This window comes from Podarcis pityusensis (assembly GCF_964106645.2).
Source record: "Podarcis pityusensis genome assembly, chromosome: 8".
NCBI lineage: Eukaryota > Metazoa > Chordata > Lepidosauria > Squamata > Lacertidae > Podarcis > Podarcis pityusensis.
In genome coordinates, this window is record NC_138033.1 from 65,996,992 (window position 1) to 66,015,565 (window position 18,574).

The window sequence follows — 18,574 nt, forward strand, 5'->3', positions numbered from 1 at the left end:
CAGAAGGTCTACTCTGAGTAGGACTTACTTGGGTGGGTAAAGCCCCCTAACAACCCACCTGCTCTGAGTTTAATGCCCTTGGATCTCCTCCCACCCTTACAACACATCCTGGAAAAGTCCCTTTCAATAGGTGTCTGGCCATGCAGGATGACCCAGTTCTTACCTGGACAATTGGGTTGTGCAAGTTTTTCTGTACTGGTCCAGGACTATCTCCCTGCCGGAAGAAAGAGGAATGTCAGCTTGGCACATAGCAGAACAATATAGCCTGGAGCCTGGGCGGGCTCAATACCCATTGCCCATTGCCGAAGCACGCCTGGCACCTTCCCCCAATGGATTGGCTGGATGCAGAGGACTAGTGGAGAAGAGGTAGCAGACTGGGAGAAGGTGGTGTCGGAACAGGGTTTACTCAGCAGGAAACAGGGTTTAGTGAGCAGGAAGAGGCTGTGGCAGAGAACAGTTTAGAATCAGAAGCAGAAGCAGAGGCTGGAGAGGAGAGGAGAAAAGAAAAGAGACAGAGATGAAGAAGGCTGCTGAAGAAGTCAGGGGGTCTCCCCCTCCTGTTGTGACCAGCTCTCCTCCCTGCTGATTGCCAAGAACCCACAGAGGTATCAAGAGGGCGGAGCAGAGACAGACAAGGTGACTTTGGCAGGACTTGGGCAGGAAACTTAGGGAGTTGTGGGAGGGTGGGGTCCTCCAGTCCTTGCAACAGCCTCATTGAGGCAAGACCTACTGGGAAGAGTTGCTGTCCTCACTAGTACTCAGCTGCTTTTGTTTCTTTGAATAAGGAGTTAACTTCACTGACACCTTGTGAGTTACTGCTGACCGGCTCCCACCTTGACATTCGAGATACGTTGCGCTTTGCCAGCCCTCACTTGCCTGTTTTCTTATGCAAGACCAATCTAGTGGGGCAACGACGCATGTCTGCCACCTCCTCTTTACTCTCAATGTTGCTTTGTAGAAGATGGGGACAAAACTAGAAATAGCTGGCTCAGCCTTTTATTGGCTCCACCTGCTGTTGGGTTTCCTGCCCCACCAGTCCCAAGGGGCGCCAGACACCACTACCATCACCTTGGCATCTCCAGGTGGTTCCTGGAGATCTAAATTCCTCTGAGAACTCATTCGGGAAGGGTAAGAAAGTCTAGTGGGGCAGATGGTAGTAAGCAGATGGTTCATGTCAAAATATTGTCATTCCGTTAAAACACACACAGCCAGCCAGAGCTAATAGGAAGTTCTAGAATTAGCTGGCTCTGTCTGTCTTTGGCTCTGGCACCTAGTGTGAGTCTCCCTGTCCCAGTCCCAAAGGGGACCAACCACCTTTGTGTACCTCTGGTCCCTGAAAGCTGGACTGCAGTCAAATGGAAAACAAAAGCACAAATGAGATTCAGTGTCAGGGCACAACTAGATGGCAGGCAGGAGATCCATAGGGGAAGACCCATCAATGGGTTCAGAGGAGGGCAACAAAGGTAGTCATATAAACTATATTCCAGATCCTTAATAGCAATTTTCATTGGATAGTGGGTTCATCATTTCCCCCTCGATAACTACTTGGCAATCTGATCAACAGGTCAATAAATGTTGTAATTCGACTGACTTCTTATTCAAATCAAAAATTAAAAAAGGAGTGGAAATGTGTTGATGAATATATGGCAAAATATTGCTCAAAAAAAGATATGCTAATATGCCTAGATTAATATGATGGATTGAGGAATAGAAATGTAAATGTATGGGGGGATGGGGAGGAAATGGTGTTGGCTTTGTATTGTAAAGTAATATGTGAAAACCAATAATTAAAAAAAAAGAAAGGGAAAAAATGTTGTAATGACCTCCCTACCATCTGGAGATGTTACGGGCTGTGTCCAATTAAGTCCTACTCAGAGTAGACCCACTAAAATGAATTGGCCTAAGTTAGTTACGCCCATCATTTTCAATGAGTCTGCTCTGAGTAGGATTAACCCTGGAGTCAATACAGCCTTCATTTTTTACTGTGATGTGCAACATTCAACAATGACGTTACCTTGTACATTTTCATCTGCAGGGAAAATGACAGCTTCTGTGAGTGGATGGAGAGACATCTTGGGGCAATGGGATAGGGCACGGGGTGGGGACCCTAAGTGAATGTTGGGTGGGATCATTACCAAAAGGGTGCCACCCTTTTATCTCTTTTGGGAGGAGCCATTTAAAATAAGTAAATAAAAACACTCTGTCTTTCGATGAACTCAGACCCCTGAGGAAGTTTACAACGAAAAGTTTTACAACCAACATTGGCACGACAATTCCTTCCAAAAACCAAAATGGGGTGGTTGTGTGCCTACAGGGGTGTAAGAGAAAAGGGCTCACCCCAAGCATAAGGTGGTAGTTTTCTATACGCTCAGAGAATTCCTTATGTATGTTTTATGTTCAAAAAAGAAAATGAAACATAAAGGAACCTTGAAATGGCCTGACCTGAACCTGTAAACTTCTGGGACATACGAAATGTTGAGGTGGGAAGGGAAGAAAGAGGATTTAACTGGTCTGCTAAACCCTCAAACAGGGAGGGCTATAGTCTAGAGGGTTGCATGCCGGGACCATGAACTCATTCCTGAAATGCAAAGGGTTGTTTCAGGAGGAAGGAAAGACGAAAGGGGATGCATTTCCCGCCCTCCAAAATCTGCTCCCTCCCCAACAGCCAGCCCCCAAACTTGAGCACAGCAAAGGAAAATGTTAGATATGCTCTCCCTCAACCCTGACCCACGTAACTCGTAACTCCTTGTTCCAAGGAGACTGGAGCCCTGAACAGGAGCATTTGTCTTATGGGAAAGGGATATACTTCAATATTTCATTGCAGATTGCATTTGCCCTTATTTATTTATTGATTGATTGTATGCACCAAAATATGAAGGGAGTTTCTGAGTGAGACCAAAGACCCATTTAGTCCAGCATTTTGTTCTCACAGTGACCAATCAGAGGCCCCAAAGGGAAGCCCGCAAGAAGGATCTGAGTGCAACGGCAACTTTCCCCCATATAGGATCCCCACGAACTGGAATTCAGGGCCATACAGTCTCTTACGGTGGAGGGAGAACATAGCCATCATTAAAAAGCAGCAGCAGCAAAGCAACCGACCACAGGAGTCGGCTCGGGCGCAAGCGAACAAGGCAAGCAAGTGTGTTAGAACAGTGTTAGGAACATCCAATGACCTGCAGAGGCGCCTTACATTGCAGAGGGAGTGCGTTCGGTGCCGCGGGGAGTTGATGTCGCTTGGCGTGGACGACCGGTCGCCTTCTGCTGCCGACGCATCAGAGATGATGGAAGGCTGTCGGGAATGACACGGGCTCACGCGGACCGCTGAAAGGCAAGCATCGGAGAGGGGCAGGTGAGTCTCCGCCTTGCTGCGGGCGGAAGCTTCCTTGGGGCTCAAGGAAGCTTGAGGCACTGAATTGGCTCTCTGGGATCACCTGCCTTTCAAGACTGGGGTTTTCTGCACAGGTGGAACACTCAAGCAGGCTTGGCATTTCAGGACCTTGGATAGCTCCAACTTGGTTGCAGGGATGTGGGACCTGTGGCTTTCTGAATGTTGGGAGTTTGACTTCCATCAGCCACAACCAGCCTGGCTAATGGTCAGGGAGGATGGGGTCTGCATTCCAGCAACTTCCGGAAGGGTATGCAGATGTGGGGCATCTGGCCTACAGTTTGACAGGTGACCCCAGTGGCATAGGCAGCAGGGAATCCAACCTAATAAACCGAATGATGGTGAGAGCGCTAGAGGGACCCTTACTGGAAACCACAAGGCCCATTTCCTGACTCGCCCCAATCTTAGCCAAATGATTCCCTGCCCAGTAATGATGGGGTCTGCCAATAAATGGACTTGAAGTCTCTCTGCCCTTCCAGTATTTGAAATGCTTGTCTTGATTTGAGTCTAGGGGATGGTCTACACTACAGTTCTCTAGGGTTCTCTCCCATCCATACCTCGAGATGCTAGGGATTGAACATGGAACCTTTTGCATGCAAAGCAAATACCCTACTCCTGAGCTGTGCTTTATATAGTGGGTGGACTTTTGCATGGCGATCTTTAAAGGGGGAGCCTATACAGTGGTGCAGTTAAGTAATATTTGACTCTGGACTTAATGGTCACACACCCCTCCCCTCCCTCGCTCGGATGATAGTATGTCTTATTTCATTGCTTTCCAAATGTGATGTCAGGATGCTGTCAGTGGCTCCCGGCTGGTTGCCCAGGAAGGTATAAAGACAAGGAAAAGTTTCTTAAAGTCCTTTTTTATTTCAGTCTTTACAGAGAGAGGCTATAGAACATGGGTAGGCAAACTAAGGCCCGGGTCCCGGATCTGGCCCAGTCGCCTTCTAAATCCGGCCTGCAGACGGTCCAGGAATCAGCATGTTTTTACATGAGTAGAATGTGCCCTTTTATTTAAAATGCATCTCTGGGTTATTTCTGGGGCCTGCCTGCTGTTTTTACATGAGTAGAATGTGTGCTTTTATTTAAAATGCATCTCTGGGTTATTTCTGGGGCCTGCCTGCTGTTTTTACATGAGTAGAATGTGTGCTTTTATTTAAAATGTATCTCTGGGTTATTTTTGGGCATAGGAATTCATTCATTTTCTTTTTTAAAAAATATAGTCCAGCCCCCCACAAGGTCTGAGGGACAGTGGACCGGCCCCCTGCTGAAAAAGTTTGCTGACCTCTGCTATAGAACCCAGCCTCTTGGATAATGGTATTGTCCTGAGTGAATCTCCACCCCTTCGTCTCTCCCACTTCCTCATTCATCATCATTACCTCCTTGACGGGTGCTGCTAAGTGCCCTCTGTCTTCGAGCTCCTTGCTCTCCTACTTTTAGGAGGTGGAGGGTCTGGAATGCTTTCTAATGACAGCATGCCAGTCAGCTGTCACTCCATTTCTCCCTCTTCCTCCTCCTCTCCCATTATTTCCCAACTTTTCCCCTCACCTGCCTCTGAGCTGTAACCTCTCACAAACCCCTGTTGCAAATCTATACCGTCTCCCTCTTCCTCCTCTCTGGAAGGGTCAGGATGGGGAGGCGGTCTCCACCATTCCACCTCCTCTTCTGCCTAGTCCCTGACATGTGACTAGCCAACCTTGCTGGGGGACCTCCTGCACATTCTGCTGAGTGGGGCCCTGGTCACCTCCGCCAAAGTTCTTCCCAGATGGCACCACCAGTCCTATGGGCGTGCTGTGTAAAATTCAACCAGATGGGCACAGGAGGTCACGCCCCTGCTGGACCCAGCTTCAGATCCCTGCTGCTGCAAAGCTCATTGGGTGAAGTGGGGTTTAGCCTCTCTCCTTCTCCCTGCCATACCTATACCTACCTCACAGGGCTGCTGTAATGAGAATGAGAAATGAGAAAGTATGGAAGAGAGCACAGCAGAGGTTATATTTTCTGAGAATCCTCAGGAAAAATAATCTCTCAAAGGACCTGTTGATGGCATTTTACCATTGTACTGTTGAGAGTGTATTAACTTATGGTCTGTGTGTGTGGTTTGGGAGCTGCACGGTCAGGGAAAAAACAAAGCTGTCTTAAGGTTGTAAAGACTGTGGAGAGAATAACTGGGTGCACTCTTCCCACCTTGGATCAAATCTATGCTTCCAGGTGTAATAAGAAAGCTGCAGAGATAGCGCAGGATAGTGCACACCCTGGAAATGATCGCTTTCAGCTTCTGCCTTCTGGAAGAAGGTACAAGATTATAAAGACTAGGACTAGCCGCCTGAGAAACAGTTTCTATCCAAATGTGATTTGGGTTTTAAATGCAGTGTAAGGTAGTCTCTATGTGAGTATATTGTATTCAATTATGGGGTATCAGAGTTTTTAGGGGCTAACCAGGCTGGGATAGTTGGGATAGCAGGCTTGTTGGTTTTTGAATGTCTGATGTAGATTTTTTCAATTTTGCTGTTCTGTATGGGACAATGACAATGAAGATTATCGTATCGTACCATATCATATTGTATCGTATTGCCTGTGCCACCTTTGAGAAGAGAACCGGGAAGGGGAGGGGTGGTGGTGGTGGAGTGGGTCGCAGGTAGAGACAGGGGAGCAAACTCACCTTGACGGTCTACCGTGTGCTGGGGGTGGGCATGGTACAGCGTCTGCTGGCTCTGTCGGATGGCAGCCGTCAGCGGGAGGTCGGCCTGCATCACCCATTCCTGATTTCCGTTGAGCACCGTCTCCCCGGGCATGGCTAAAGAATGCCGCTTGGGTACATCCTTGGTCAGCGTTGCTAAGGACTGTTTTGCCTGAGAGAAGCAGCAGGAGACACACAGGGTTGCTGTCAGTGCTTAGCCCCAATTCAGGGGTAAACCCATTGCAGTCTACAGGAAGTGAGCCAGCAGTAAATCACAGAAAGTAAGTTGAGTTAACTCTTTATTAGCAAAAACAGGATCAGCACAGGAGTGTCAGGCCTAATGAACACAGCAACTCATATTTGACATATTTTGTCCCTGCAAAGCAGTTGCTGAGACTGAAGGCCCCTACCTTCTCACAGCTGCCTAAGTCCTCTCCTCTTTAGGGTTTTTCCTAAGCAATCTGAGATGGTGCCTTCATGAAGCTAACTTCTCCTCTGCCCTCTTCATCTCTCTCCTGGTTCTGGGAGACTAGCAGGAGGGGGAGACACCAGTGACTCTTCACTAGCCTGATACATCTCTGCTTCCTGCCTCCCTCACCTGCTTCAGCTTCAGCTTCCGTTCCTGGACTTCTCTCTGCTACAAACTCACTCTGCTCACCAAGCCCTGTTACCCCTTCAGCTTCCAACATCACCTCTTCTCAGTCTTCTCTCGCTGCCCACCACCAATCCCCTGGCTCTGAGCTTCTTCCCTTGGGGGTTCCCCAGCTGGTTCCTCCCACCATTCCTCTGTGTCCAACCAGTCTCTGACGCATTCATTTCAGTGGGGCTTCTCAGAGCACAGCTGAGGGTACACAAAGGTGTGGGCAATACTGCGTTAGTTTTCCTGACTGTGATTCTAGTGCTTCTGTTCTGTTTTTTAATATTCCTTTTGCACTGCGGTACCTGTTGTGATATGAAACTGTGGCTGTTGAACCGATACACCGGCACGTTGTGCTACATTTCATTCACACCAGTGGGTGTGGTGTGACACAACAACAAATGTCATTGGACATTGTTGCTTCTCCCTCACTCTTTCTGTCCGCCTTGCTCCAATTCCTCCATGAAAATGGCAGGAAAAAACTGTATATGCTTGCATCACTTATTCCTGTGATTTTCTGGGTTAAGGGAACTGTAAATGGATTATTTCTGGAATTAAATAACACAGGAATGAATGCTAAGCATGCGCCATGTTCCATTAGTTTTCCGAAAGTGGCTTTTATTGCCATGTAAAAGCTCTGATATAATGCATAAATTAACAGGGAAACATCGGGGAAATGGAATAAACCACTGTGTGAATGCAAAGTGGGCTCATTGACACTTACTGTTCCTCTGCTCTTTCCAGGCATGGTCAACACTTTAAAGCTCCATGTCCAAACAACCTTTTCCTCCCCTTTTCTCCAGAGCTTTCTCTGTGAAATCTCATTCTTTAAAGCTCAATCAGAGCAAACAACAGCTACCGGAAACCTTGAATTGACATATGCTCTAAGTGAGCGCTAAAGAGCAGGTTTTCACAGGGAAAGCTCAAGGGCAAACGATGATGATATGCTCAGACATTGAGCTTTTAAGCATAGACCTGGAAAGAGTGGGGTAAAAAGTGTGGATAAGCCCTTAGTTGGAGGTCTCTAACACATAAACCCTTCCCTCCCAATGGACTTCTCTCGCGTCTGGGGTGCCAGCTACTGTTTGCACCAAATATTACTGGGCACCTCCCCAAACCATCAGTATTTGTAGGGCGGTGGTGTGTGCTCAAGCACAGAGTGGAACTTTAAGGCTTGCACAATTAAAGTGGACTGAAGTGCTCTGTCACCCGTGCACAAGAAAGCCACTTTAAAAAAAGAAATGGTTAGAAAATGCATTGGAAAGTGCAGAGGGAATGTATGTAACAGGAAAACATTCAAACACTGTGTAAGCCAGGCTTCCTCAACCTCGGCCCTCCAAATGTTTTGAGACTACAATTCCCATCACCCCTGACCACTGGTCCTGCTAGCTAGGGATCATGGGAGTTGTAGGCCAAAAACATCTGGAGGGCCGAGGTTGAGGAAGCCTGGCGTAAGGGAATTGGGATGAGTACAAGATGAATGCTCAGTGTTGTATAACTGCCCCGTAAACAAATCAGAATGGATACTCAATGAAGACAGGGCAGATGGCCCCTCCAGACTGAGCACTCACCCTTATTTGCTGGCACAAAGTTTATGCAGAGGGTAATAATAATTTATAATAATTTATTATTTATACCCCACCCATCTGGCTGGGTTTCCCCAGATGGTAGATGGATCTGTGTCGTCTCCTGACGAAAACTGCCAACGTGGTGGATGCCGAGTGTGACAAATAGTTAGCGTGTGCTTTCTCACATGGAGTATGGGAGCTGGGAAGGGTGACAACATTGTCTGGCTGGGAAGAAGAAATGTGGAGTTTGGGGGGAAAGCCCTCTGGAGAGACTTTGAAGGCCTGCGGGCGCAGGGACACTCACCATGGCTAGCTCAGCTTCCAGTTCCTTCATTCGGTTGTCTTTCAGGTCCAGCTGCGACCGAAGAGCACTGGCGTGGTCCGTGGCATCTTTGGCTTGCCGGCGTAACTCCCACTTCTCCCGCTCCAGCAGATCTTTTTCTTTCGCAAGAGCTTTGACCGCATCTTCGCTTTCCTGAGGTTGGGGTGAGAGTCAGAATACGGACGCAAAACAGGGAGGCTGGGTGGCTGTTAAGCTGCTTTCCTACCCTCCTCCCATCTCTGATCTCCTCCCCATCCTTATCAACCTGGGGGGGGGGAGTCAGTGGGCACATTCAACATGTTGAGGAAGGCGCAAAATGGCTGTGGGAGGGGGTGTGGCAAGTGGCAGCCACATCAACAAGAACAAAAAAAGAGGCAGGGCCACAAAAAAAGTACAGGCATGACACCTATCAGTTGCCCCATGGATGAGGAAAAAAAGTACAGTGGTACCTCAGGTTAAGAACTTAATTCGTTCTGGAGGTCCGATCTTAACCTGAAACTGTTCTTAACCTGAGGTACCACTTTAGCTAATGGGGCCTCCCGCTGCCGCCACGCCACAGGTGCACGATTTCTGTTCTCATCCTGAAGTAAAGTTCTTAACCCGAGGTACTATTTCTGGGTTAGCAGAATCTGTAACCTGAAGCGTCTGTAACCTGAGGTACCACTGTACATCTATTGTGCTCAATCACAGAGATATGCTCTTGTAGCCCCTCCAGACTGGGTGTGAAGGTGAATGTCCAATCCTGGCATCTAATGAAATGTGGGCATGTTTTAAGAGAGAGCACTCAATGTAGAAGAGGCTGAGCCAGGAAGAGCAACCAGTCTCTCATAAATTGTGGATTTTTGAGGGCATATTTATTCCATTCTCCTTTTTCTGGTGCCAGAGGAGGTTCTGGTAGGCAGACCTCTGACTGGTTGCCACATTGGAGACCCCTGCCATAACATCAGCAACTGTGATTAGTAATTACAGTTAGTAATTAGCATTAGTATGAGTATTAGTACTCATACATTGTAAAATGTTTGTCCCACCCCTCCCTTCTCCCTGTGCCCCTTCCCCTTCTCTATTGAATTTATGATGAGCTTTTAATTTAAAAGTTGCTAATAAAAATAAAAGTACGTAATAAAAATTAAAATGTTTAATATTTTACAGATGATTCATTACTTTGAGTTATTTCTTTATACTGTATTTGCACAAAATTGCCATTTTGAACTGCTTTCATTGGCTGTTTCCCAAGGTACTAAACGCAGGGACAAGGGAAGGCAAAGAGGGCAGGAAGATAAAGGAGGGACTGGTGGTGGTTAAGAAAAGGTGAAGAAAGGACTTTTCTTTGTGTGATAGTTTCCCTGTAAAGTGGGCGGGGAAGTGGTGGTTTAAAACAATGGCAGAAGTCTGAGTAAAGCAGGGGTGGTGGGACACTGAGAAGAAAATTGCAGTTTTAAACAATGGCAGAGATTTGAATAAAACAGGGATGGATATTCCTAAAGTTTTAAGGAAGAGAAATAGCAAAGATAGTTACGACACAAAAATGAGCACTCAAAAGCTACCACCAGATCTTTCTCCAACTCCTTTTTCACTGTACTCAAACCGTGTTTTAAATTGCCACTTCCCCCTCAGTATCTCACCACCTGTTTTACTCAAACTTCTGCTGTTGATTAAAAACATTTTCTCCCCTCAAACCTTGTTTTAAATTGCCACTTTCCCGTCAGTGTCTTTCCATCTCTCAAACTTCTGCCATCGATTAAAGCCACCACTTCCTCCCCTCTCACTGTTTCTCCACCACTGCTTTGCTCAAACTTCTGCTGTTGTTTAAAACAGCCACTTCTCTCCCTTTCAGTCTGCCTCCTTTCTTGCTGTATTCAAACCTCTTGCTCTTCCATTCCTCAGCTGCCTCATATGAAAGAGGACGTGGAAACCTCAAATATCCCTGCAGCTGGAGTGTGTGAAGATATCCCCACCGTTCCTTTCTTCCCTCCCCAACTCCCTTGTAAAAAGCAAGCCCCAGCACTGGGCAAAGATGCACCTGTGGCTGGTTGGTGGGCAGAGGTGGGCTCTGCTTGCCAGGGACATTCTTGATGTGTCTCCCCTCCCACATCTAGGCCCAGTATGGGGTGAAGGAGATGCCACTGGCCAGCAGTGATAGCTGCCACCTGAGCATGCGGTATAATTCCGATACTCCTCCTTTCCCTTTCCAACTCACCCCGCCCCCCAAAGTAAGCCCCTGTACGGGACAAAAGAGGTTCAATGCCTGGAACTTCTGCCTAAAACCCTGGAGAGGTGCTGCCAGTTAGGGTAGACAATGCTGAGAAGATGACAGCCACCTGTGAAAGACAGGTGAACAAGCCAAAGAGCTAAAAATAAGATAGAACATCCAGTGACTTCAATTGCACTGGCTGCTTATCTGATTCTGGGCTCAATTCAAAGGACTGGTTATTATCACTCTTTATTGCCCTAAAACAGGAGTGGAAAACCTCAGGCCCATCAGCCAAATGTTGGCCTCCAGACCGCTCCATCCGGCCCTTGGGACTTTCCTCAGACCATCAACGGGCCCATTCTACACAAGCATCCTTTTCCACGGCCAACACTCTGGCCAATGTCAAATCTCCCCCACCACCCAGGCATCCATCCTTACTTTTCTGTGCTGCTCGTAGTTCCTGATGAAGTCCCGTAGCTGCTCTTCCCGGCTTTCCAGGGTGGCGTAGAGCTGCTGCATCTGACTCACCAGGTCGGTCTTCTCCCCCTTCAAACGCTTCCGATCAGCTTTCATGGCTGGAAGAGACAGGTGGGTGGTTTTGAGAACTACCAGGTGGGAGACATGGGAAGAACTCACAGGATCATAGAATTGGAGAGGTGGAAGGGACCCCAAGGGTCATCCAGTCCAACCTCCTGCAATGCAGGAATCACAGCTAAAGAATCTCTGACAGATGGCCATCCAACCTCTGCTTGAAAATCCCCAAGGAAGGAGAGTCCAACACCTTCCACTGCTGAATGGTTCTTACCACCAGAAAGTTCCTGTTCCTCCTCCTCCTCCTCCTCCTCCTCCTCCTCCTCCTCCTCCTCCACCTCCTCCTCCTCCTCCTCCTCTATTTATTTCTAGCCTGCTTTTCCCCCCACCCAAATTAGGACATCCTAATGTTTAGTTGCAATCTCCTCAGGTTGCTTTGTCATTGTTGTTTAAAAGCAACTGGAAAGCATCTTTGCAATTTGCAATCACAGGTTTGAAAGGCACCCCAGAGATAAATACATCACTCACACTGATGTTTTGACTGAAGAAGGAGAGGGGTTGTATCCAAGTAAGTTCTACTTGGAGAAAACCCACCAAAATGAATGCACCTAAGTTTGTCCTTTCCATTAACTCCAGTAGGCCTTCTCTGATACAACCCAATATCCTTGGAATATAAAGCAGCCAGTTGTAACGGCCACCTCCCCTGCCATCCCACCTACAAGTTTGCCACTGTTCAATCTCGCCGAATGGAAATAAATAGCTCGAAACCACAAATGCACATGAGCGATTGAGCAACGCACTGCCTCGGACCCCTGATGTGAGTGTACACATCAATGTGACATCCTGTGTGACGTTCCACTCATGCACGTGCAACCTTGTGTGCACGAAAAAGCAGACCTGAGGCAGTCGTACTCGCTGGGGACTCCAAGTTGACTTCTGCACGGTGTCTTACTGTGAAAGCAATGCGTCTTTAAAACACTGAATGAAAAGGAACCTCTGTGCAATAGACCTGTATAATCCCATTAAGATCGCTTTGGAGTGGGGAGTTCTGGGTAGTGTGTTTAAAAAAGAATCAACACACATGAGTGAATGGGGGAAGTTGCAGGAATAAAAGATGCAAAGAGTCAGAGGAAGAGCCAGGGAAAGGCGGTAGTATCTGTTTGGCATGCAAAAGGTCCCCAATAGCATCTTTGGGTAGGGCTGAGAGAGACCCCTGAGCCTCAAACCCTGGAGAGCTGCTGCCAGAGTGTGTCTTCCTATGGATTGAGCATTCAGCCTGATTTGCTTGCACAAAGCTCACACAGCGGTCAGACGATGCCTGGCTCTCATTGAGTATTTCTCCTGATTGTCTATGGGACAGTTACACCACAATAAGCATTCATCTTGCACTCATTCCCTTGCAGGGTGTTTGCACAACTTCCCGTTAATCCTTCACTTGCTATACTTTTCAGTGCATTCCCGGGTGCATTTCCAAACCTCATAAAGCCCTTTTGTTTTTTGTTTAGAAACAGTAGATTTGTTGTGCTTTGACTCACTTTTCATTGTGCAGATCTAAAGTTCCCGTACACGCTAGAATCCCTCTTGCAGATCAGCAAGAGTCAGTGTAGAGTGTAGCGTCAGTGATCTGACTCAGTATAAGGCAACTTCCTATTCAAATCAGCTCTTCAATCAGAAACATGAGGACTAGAATCTTATTTTATTTTTAACAGAAGGGCTATAGCTCAAGAACAGAGCACCTGCGCTGCCTGCGTAAGGTCCAAGGTTCAATGCCTGACATCTCCAGGTAGGGTTGGGACAGACCCCTGCCCCATCATCCCTGACCACTGGTCCTTCTAGCTAGGGATGATGGGAGTTGTAGTCCAAAACCAGCTGGAGACCCAAGTTTGGGAAACCCTGGTGTAGACAATAGTGAGCTACGTGGCCCAGTGGTCTGTCTTGTATCTTATGCAACGGAAAGCTGTTCTGATATGTGTGATGCTGCCACTCTGGAATTAATCCAAGGCAGTCTTCTTATTAAACCAGAATTCAGGAGGAGAGCCATGCAGGGTGGAGCAATGAAGAGAGGAATAAAGGAACAGAGGGAGAGAGCAAAATCCTCTTATCTTTTGCCATAAGTCTGGGAACAGTTTAAGAGGCACTGCTGAATGGGGCTCCCCACCCCAATTTTCCTTTGCAAGGACTCCTTGCCTCCACTTACTGTTTGAGCTGTGAGTGTTGCAGATGCCTGAAAACAGCAGTCTGTCCTCCTCTTCCCCCCCCTTCCCATAATTATATGCCTTCTAGAGTTCCCTCCACACAGAACAGCTTAAAAGGACGGTTTCGTGATGAGTCAAGCTCGGCCTTTGAACCCGGCCGCTGTTTCAAAGTGCCTGGGCACTGCGTTGTTTTGTCCGAGGGTCACCTGAGATTATGCAGAGCGCAAGGCAAAGGATGTCAAGGACATCGTTTCCCCATGCCTCCTCCAAAGTAGTGTGAGCCGGGTGTGCGCATGCTAAAGTTGGAAGCGAGGGGATAGGGAGCTATTGTTGAGTTAGGAGAAGGGCAGGAAAGAAGAAAAAAAGTGGACCAATTTCAACTGCGATAATTTCCCCCTTGGCACGCTGGAAGTTGGGCCTGCCCAAGGAAATCGATCGGCTGTAGAATGATAGCTTTAGATGGCGTATAAATAGATTGGATAAATGCATGGGGGTGTCTATTTGTATTTTTTATGTATTGTCTTTCTTCTAGGGAGCTGGGGGCGGTGGTGAAGGAGGTGGTCATAACACCCCAACCCTTGCAGCCCACAGCACCAGAGTGACCCCCCTGCACCGGAGCCAAGTAGGGCTGTGCTGCGCCACCTGTTCACCTGCCCGCCCGGCTGATGATGCACTTGGCAGGGGCCCCTATGCAGGCATCCCCTCAGGCACCCCCCAACGATACGCTCCGGCAGCCCTGTTTCTTGGAACTTAGCGTTGTTTGTTCTTACTGTCCCAGAAAGCTCCAGTCAATTCCTTCTGGTGCCAGGCCCCTGCGTCAGTGTGCCACTCATGCCCAGGAAATACTAAAACAAAACAAAGCAACCCGCCTATCTTAAGCCAAGTCTCTTCCCCTAAGCAGCGCCCATTACTGGCAAACCTCGCATTCGAGGACCATCTCCAAAGCATTCAGCTGCTTTGAATTCAAACCACGGAGCTGCTACCTGACATTATATTATTTATGAGCACTAAGGAGGAGGGAGAATGTCTCCCCAAGCTGCTTTGGAAGACATTTGCCCCAAGCAATTTATGGGTTGGGTACAGGAACGCAGGAAGCTGACTTAAGCCAAGTCAAGTCGTTGGTCCCATTTAGCTGTTTGGTCCACGCTGATTGCCCCAGATACAATCCCCGGCATCTTCAGGTAGGACTGGGAGGAAGCCCAGTTCTAAACTTTGGAAACTTGCTTTCAGCCAGTGTAGACAGTACTGAGCTAGATGGACCAGCTGTCAGATTCAGTATACAGCAGCTCCCTATGTTCCTAGTGGTAGGGAGGTGGGCAGGTGAGTGAAGTGTTCCACAGCTGAGGACCTAAGGTGGATGTAGCATAGGTTCCTCTTGCCTCAGGTGACTAGCAACAGAGGATGCCATCGGAGCAAGACTTTATGACACTCCTACCCCTGGTTTTCCAGCATTTCACTATATGCTGCATATAGTAAGATAGCCAGCAGTAAACCTAGGCATCTGGGGAAAGGGCTGTGTGGCTCAGTGGGACTGCTTGATTGTGTGTGTGTGTGTGTGTGTGTGTGTGTGTGTGTGTACTAATCAAAGCAGTTTTTAAAAATGACAAAACAATATCAGTTTTTAAAAGGATAAAAACAGCTATTTAAACAAAAAAAAAATTAAAACAGACGGTAAGCTAAAAGCAAATCAAAACACATCTCAGCAGTCTACATGTCTGGGTGAGGGTGCCTAAACAAAATGTTTTTAGAAGGCGCTGAAAAGAGTACAGTCATACCTTGGTTTTCAAACAGCCTAGTTCTCAAACGTTTTGGGTCCCGAATGATCGAAACCCGGAAGTGACTGTTCTGGTTTCTGAACGTTCTTTCGGAAGCCGAATGTCTGACAGGGCTTCCGATTGGCTGCAGGACCTTCCTGCAGCCAATCAGAAGCCACGCTTTGGAAGTCGAATGCTTTGGGAGTCGAACAGACTTCCGGAACGGATTCCGTTTGACTTCCCAGGTATGACTGTACAGGGATCTTCTTGGAGCTTCTCTGGTCTTCTGTTTCCCTCACTTACCACCTTTTCCACTTTCCTTCTCCTGTGGCGTTCCTTGTCCAGAACTCTCTGGCTCTGCAACCAGAACACCCAAATCCCATAAACCAAGCAAACAGTTCAGATCTAGTCACTTCGTGTATGTTTATCCCACTGGTTCATTCCCCTCGCATTGCCTCGGCTTTCTGCCCGCATCTCTTTTCTTTGAAAGCAGGAATGTGGACCCGCCAGCGACGTTTGCTTGCAAAAACAGTTGAGAAAATATCGTCCGGTATCCATGGCAACCGGCAATCTGGCCTAACTTTCCCAGGCATCCGTTATCTCTCTCCTTACATATTTTGATGGTATGCCAGTGCATGACCACAGGGACACACATACAAACACGCCAAGCTGCCTTCGTCGTTTATACGCACCCAGAGATGCTTCTGTCCGAAGCAATTCCCTGCTGCTGTGATCTGGCTCAAGTCCTCAGCCATCTTTTGTTAACTGGGTGGAATTAGCTTGTCTTCCACACTCAGTGCCATTTAATTAGGTCCCTTGTCAATTTCCATAAAGGAAAAAAAAATCTCCCACACAGAGAGACGCTCCACGTTTCAAGTGGGCTGACGTTTCTTTGCAGAGATGCGGAATTTATTTCGCGGGTCCTCCGTCAATGAAGGAAACAGACCCGGGCAAAACTGACTTAACCCTGGTTGTGGACCCCCTACTGTCTAGCACCCCGCGAAGACAGCCAAAGTGAGCAAGCTTTCAAGAGTAGCTTTGACTGGAGAGAAGCCAATTAGTGCCGGCTGGCTGTTAGGCTGATGCTCTTTTGTTGACGTGGCCCGGGGGCTCGGTTTGATTGCAGAGCTGGGGAAGGTGTAGGGGCAGGATCAAGGAGTGACGGCCGAGGCTCTCTGCAAGGAAAGGCTATGTGCCTGGATCTTTGTAGTTTAGAAAAAGAAGAGTTGACTTAGAGGTTTCGATAGCGATAAGAATGGAGAGAGGGCTCCTCCAGCTGACCTTTTTATTGAGCCTTCCTTCTGATTTGCTTGCACAAAGCTTACGCAGAGGTTGGATTATAATACAGTCTTCATCCAGCATCCTTTCTGATCTGTTTGCAGGGAACTTAAGGATCGCTCCTGGTTTGCTTTCAGGACGTTTACACATCTTAACATTAATTATCCAGGCATTCCACACTTTTCAACGCATTTCCCCATCAATTTCCTAAATGCAAAAAGTCTGTTTCTCTCTCTTTTTTTATTTTTGAGCGGATCTGCTGCGCTAGGGTGAAAGAGCGCTTTAATCCGCTTTCAATTGTTCAAACCTAAATTTCTCTGTCTGCCTTTGAATCCGTTCCACGCAATACCAGACCCTCCAAATGTTCCTATTTTCCAGGGACAGTCCTGGATTTACAGAAGTCATCCAGGTTCCTGGATTTGATCCTGGAATGTCCCGCTTTTTCCTTAGGACATCCCTGGTTTCATCGGAGTTATGCGACCCCCGAGCCAAGGAGATAAGTAACTATACAACCTTTAGAAGACATCTGAAGGCAGCCCGAAGTAGGGGAGTTTTTTAATGCTTAATATTTTTTTTTATTATTAGTTGGAAGCTGCCCTGAGTGGCTGCGGAAACCCAGTCAGATGGGTGGGCTTGAATAATAATGATAGTATAGAACACCCCTATTTTCATTGGATAAATGTTGGAGGGTATGCAATACTGATGCTTGTCTTGTTGAGAAGACATCCTGCAATGGTTGCTGAAGACATCCAGCCTCTGAGATCACAGACACAATGCTTGAAGGGGTCTGAAAGTGCATCGCCTTAGTTCTGTACCAGGGAGTAGGGAGCCTTTTTCATCCCAGGGGACAACCATTTGTCCCAAGGGACAACCTTTCAGAGGTGAAATGCCTGGGCAGAGCAATAAATGTGAAATTTACTTTTCTACACACATGTATCCCTCTCTGTCCTCCACCAGGGCAAGCAAGGTGCATTATCAGAGCCCAAGGACACATTCCAGCCAGGCAGAAAATACTCAAGGAGGGTGCAAGTCAGGCAAAAGATGTGGCTCTGGACAGTGTGGGAGAGTCCTGAGAGACAGCTCAAAAGTCCATGAGGACCACATTTGCCCTCCTGGATCTGAGGCAACACACCTGCTTTTTTTGTCCCAAGGAGAGCTCCGTGAAACCATTTCTGCAAGGTTTTGGGATGGTTCCATTTGGACAGGGAAAAAGTGGCTGTGGAAGGTACCCACTGGCTAGAACCTGTGACATCACTAACCCCAAACCCCAGAGCAGTCTTGGAAGTGCTCTGTGGATTAACATATGAATACCTGAATGTATACATATTGGTTTGGACTAGTAAAACAGGAAAAGGAGCAGGAGCCATTTCTGAATGGGTAGTTAACTTACTGCTAAGTATGAATGTAAGGCGATAGCAGAACTGGGTGAGAAGCCCAGTTCAAACAAAACTGGACGGAGCAAAGGCTTGACACAATATCAAGGCAGCTTCCTGGGCTCCTATACTTTAAGGCTTTCCTTCCAACAGGAATCAGAACAAATGAGAAACTGAGGAATGCCACAGCAGCACAGAGGAGGAAAGTTTACTGCACAGGGATGCCTGGAAACAGTCCCAGCCTTGGCAGTGCCTGGCATGCAAATTGAAGATTTATAGATGAGTTAAGCTGCCATTTTTGCTCCACATCCCAACACACCTCAGTGCAGCTATGAAGCACTTGTGAGGGCTGGGAAGGGGGGGTGGAGAAAGGGGAAGGGGTGGTGTTGGTGTTTATTTCCAAACCACCTGCAACGTCTGAAGTGTTAGCAGGTCCCACGAGGGAGAACATAGCCACGGTTGCCATGGAAACGGCTGCGAAGGAATCCACGTGCCCAACACAGTCAGATCAATTTCATCTTCGCCTCTCGGAGGGGGAGAGAAGCCACACAAGAATATCATAAAAGGGAAGGAGCATAATGGGATGTAAGCAACCAGGAGTTGCCCCCGTTTGGTCTCTTGGGGGCAGGGGCAGGAAGAGAAAGCACCACAATTTGATCTTTC

The 18,574-nt window shown here is 47.7% G+C and overlaps 1 protein-coding gene across 2 annotated transcripts in view; it reads right to left on the bottom strand.

The window, feature by feature from the left end:
• The window catches only part of KAZN (kazrin, periplakin interacting protein), a 223,311-nt gene that overhangs the window by 12,001 nt on the left and 192,736 nt on the right, over positions 1-18,574 (bottom strand). For both annotated transcript variants that reach the window (XM_081016197.1, XM_081016198.1), the window contains exons 3-7: positions 11,219-11,355; positions 8,572-8,742; positions 6,045-6,234; positions 3,191-3,321; positions 164-214 (exon numbers count right to left, since the gene is read on the bottom strand). In XM_081016197.1, the coding sequence (XP_080872323.1) occupies positions 164-214; positions 3,191-3,321; positions 6,045-6,234; positions 8,572-8,742; positions 11,219-11,355 (680 nt within the window). The remainder of the gene's footprint in view (positions 1-163; positions 215-3,190; positions 3,322-6,044; positions 6,235-8,571; positions 8,743-11,218; positions 11,356-18,574) is intronic.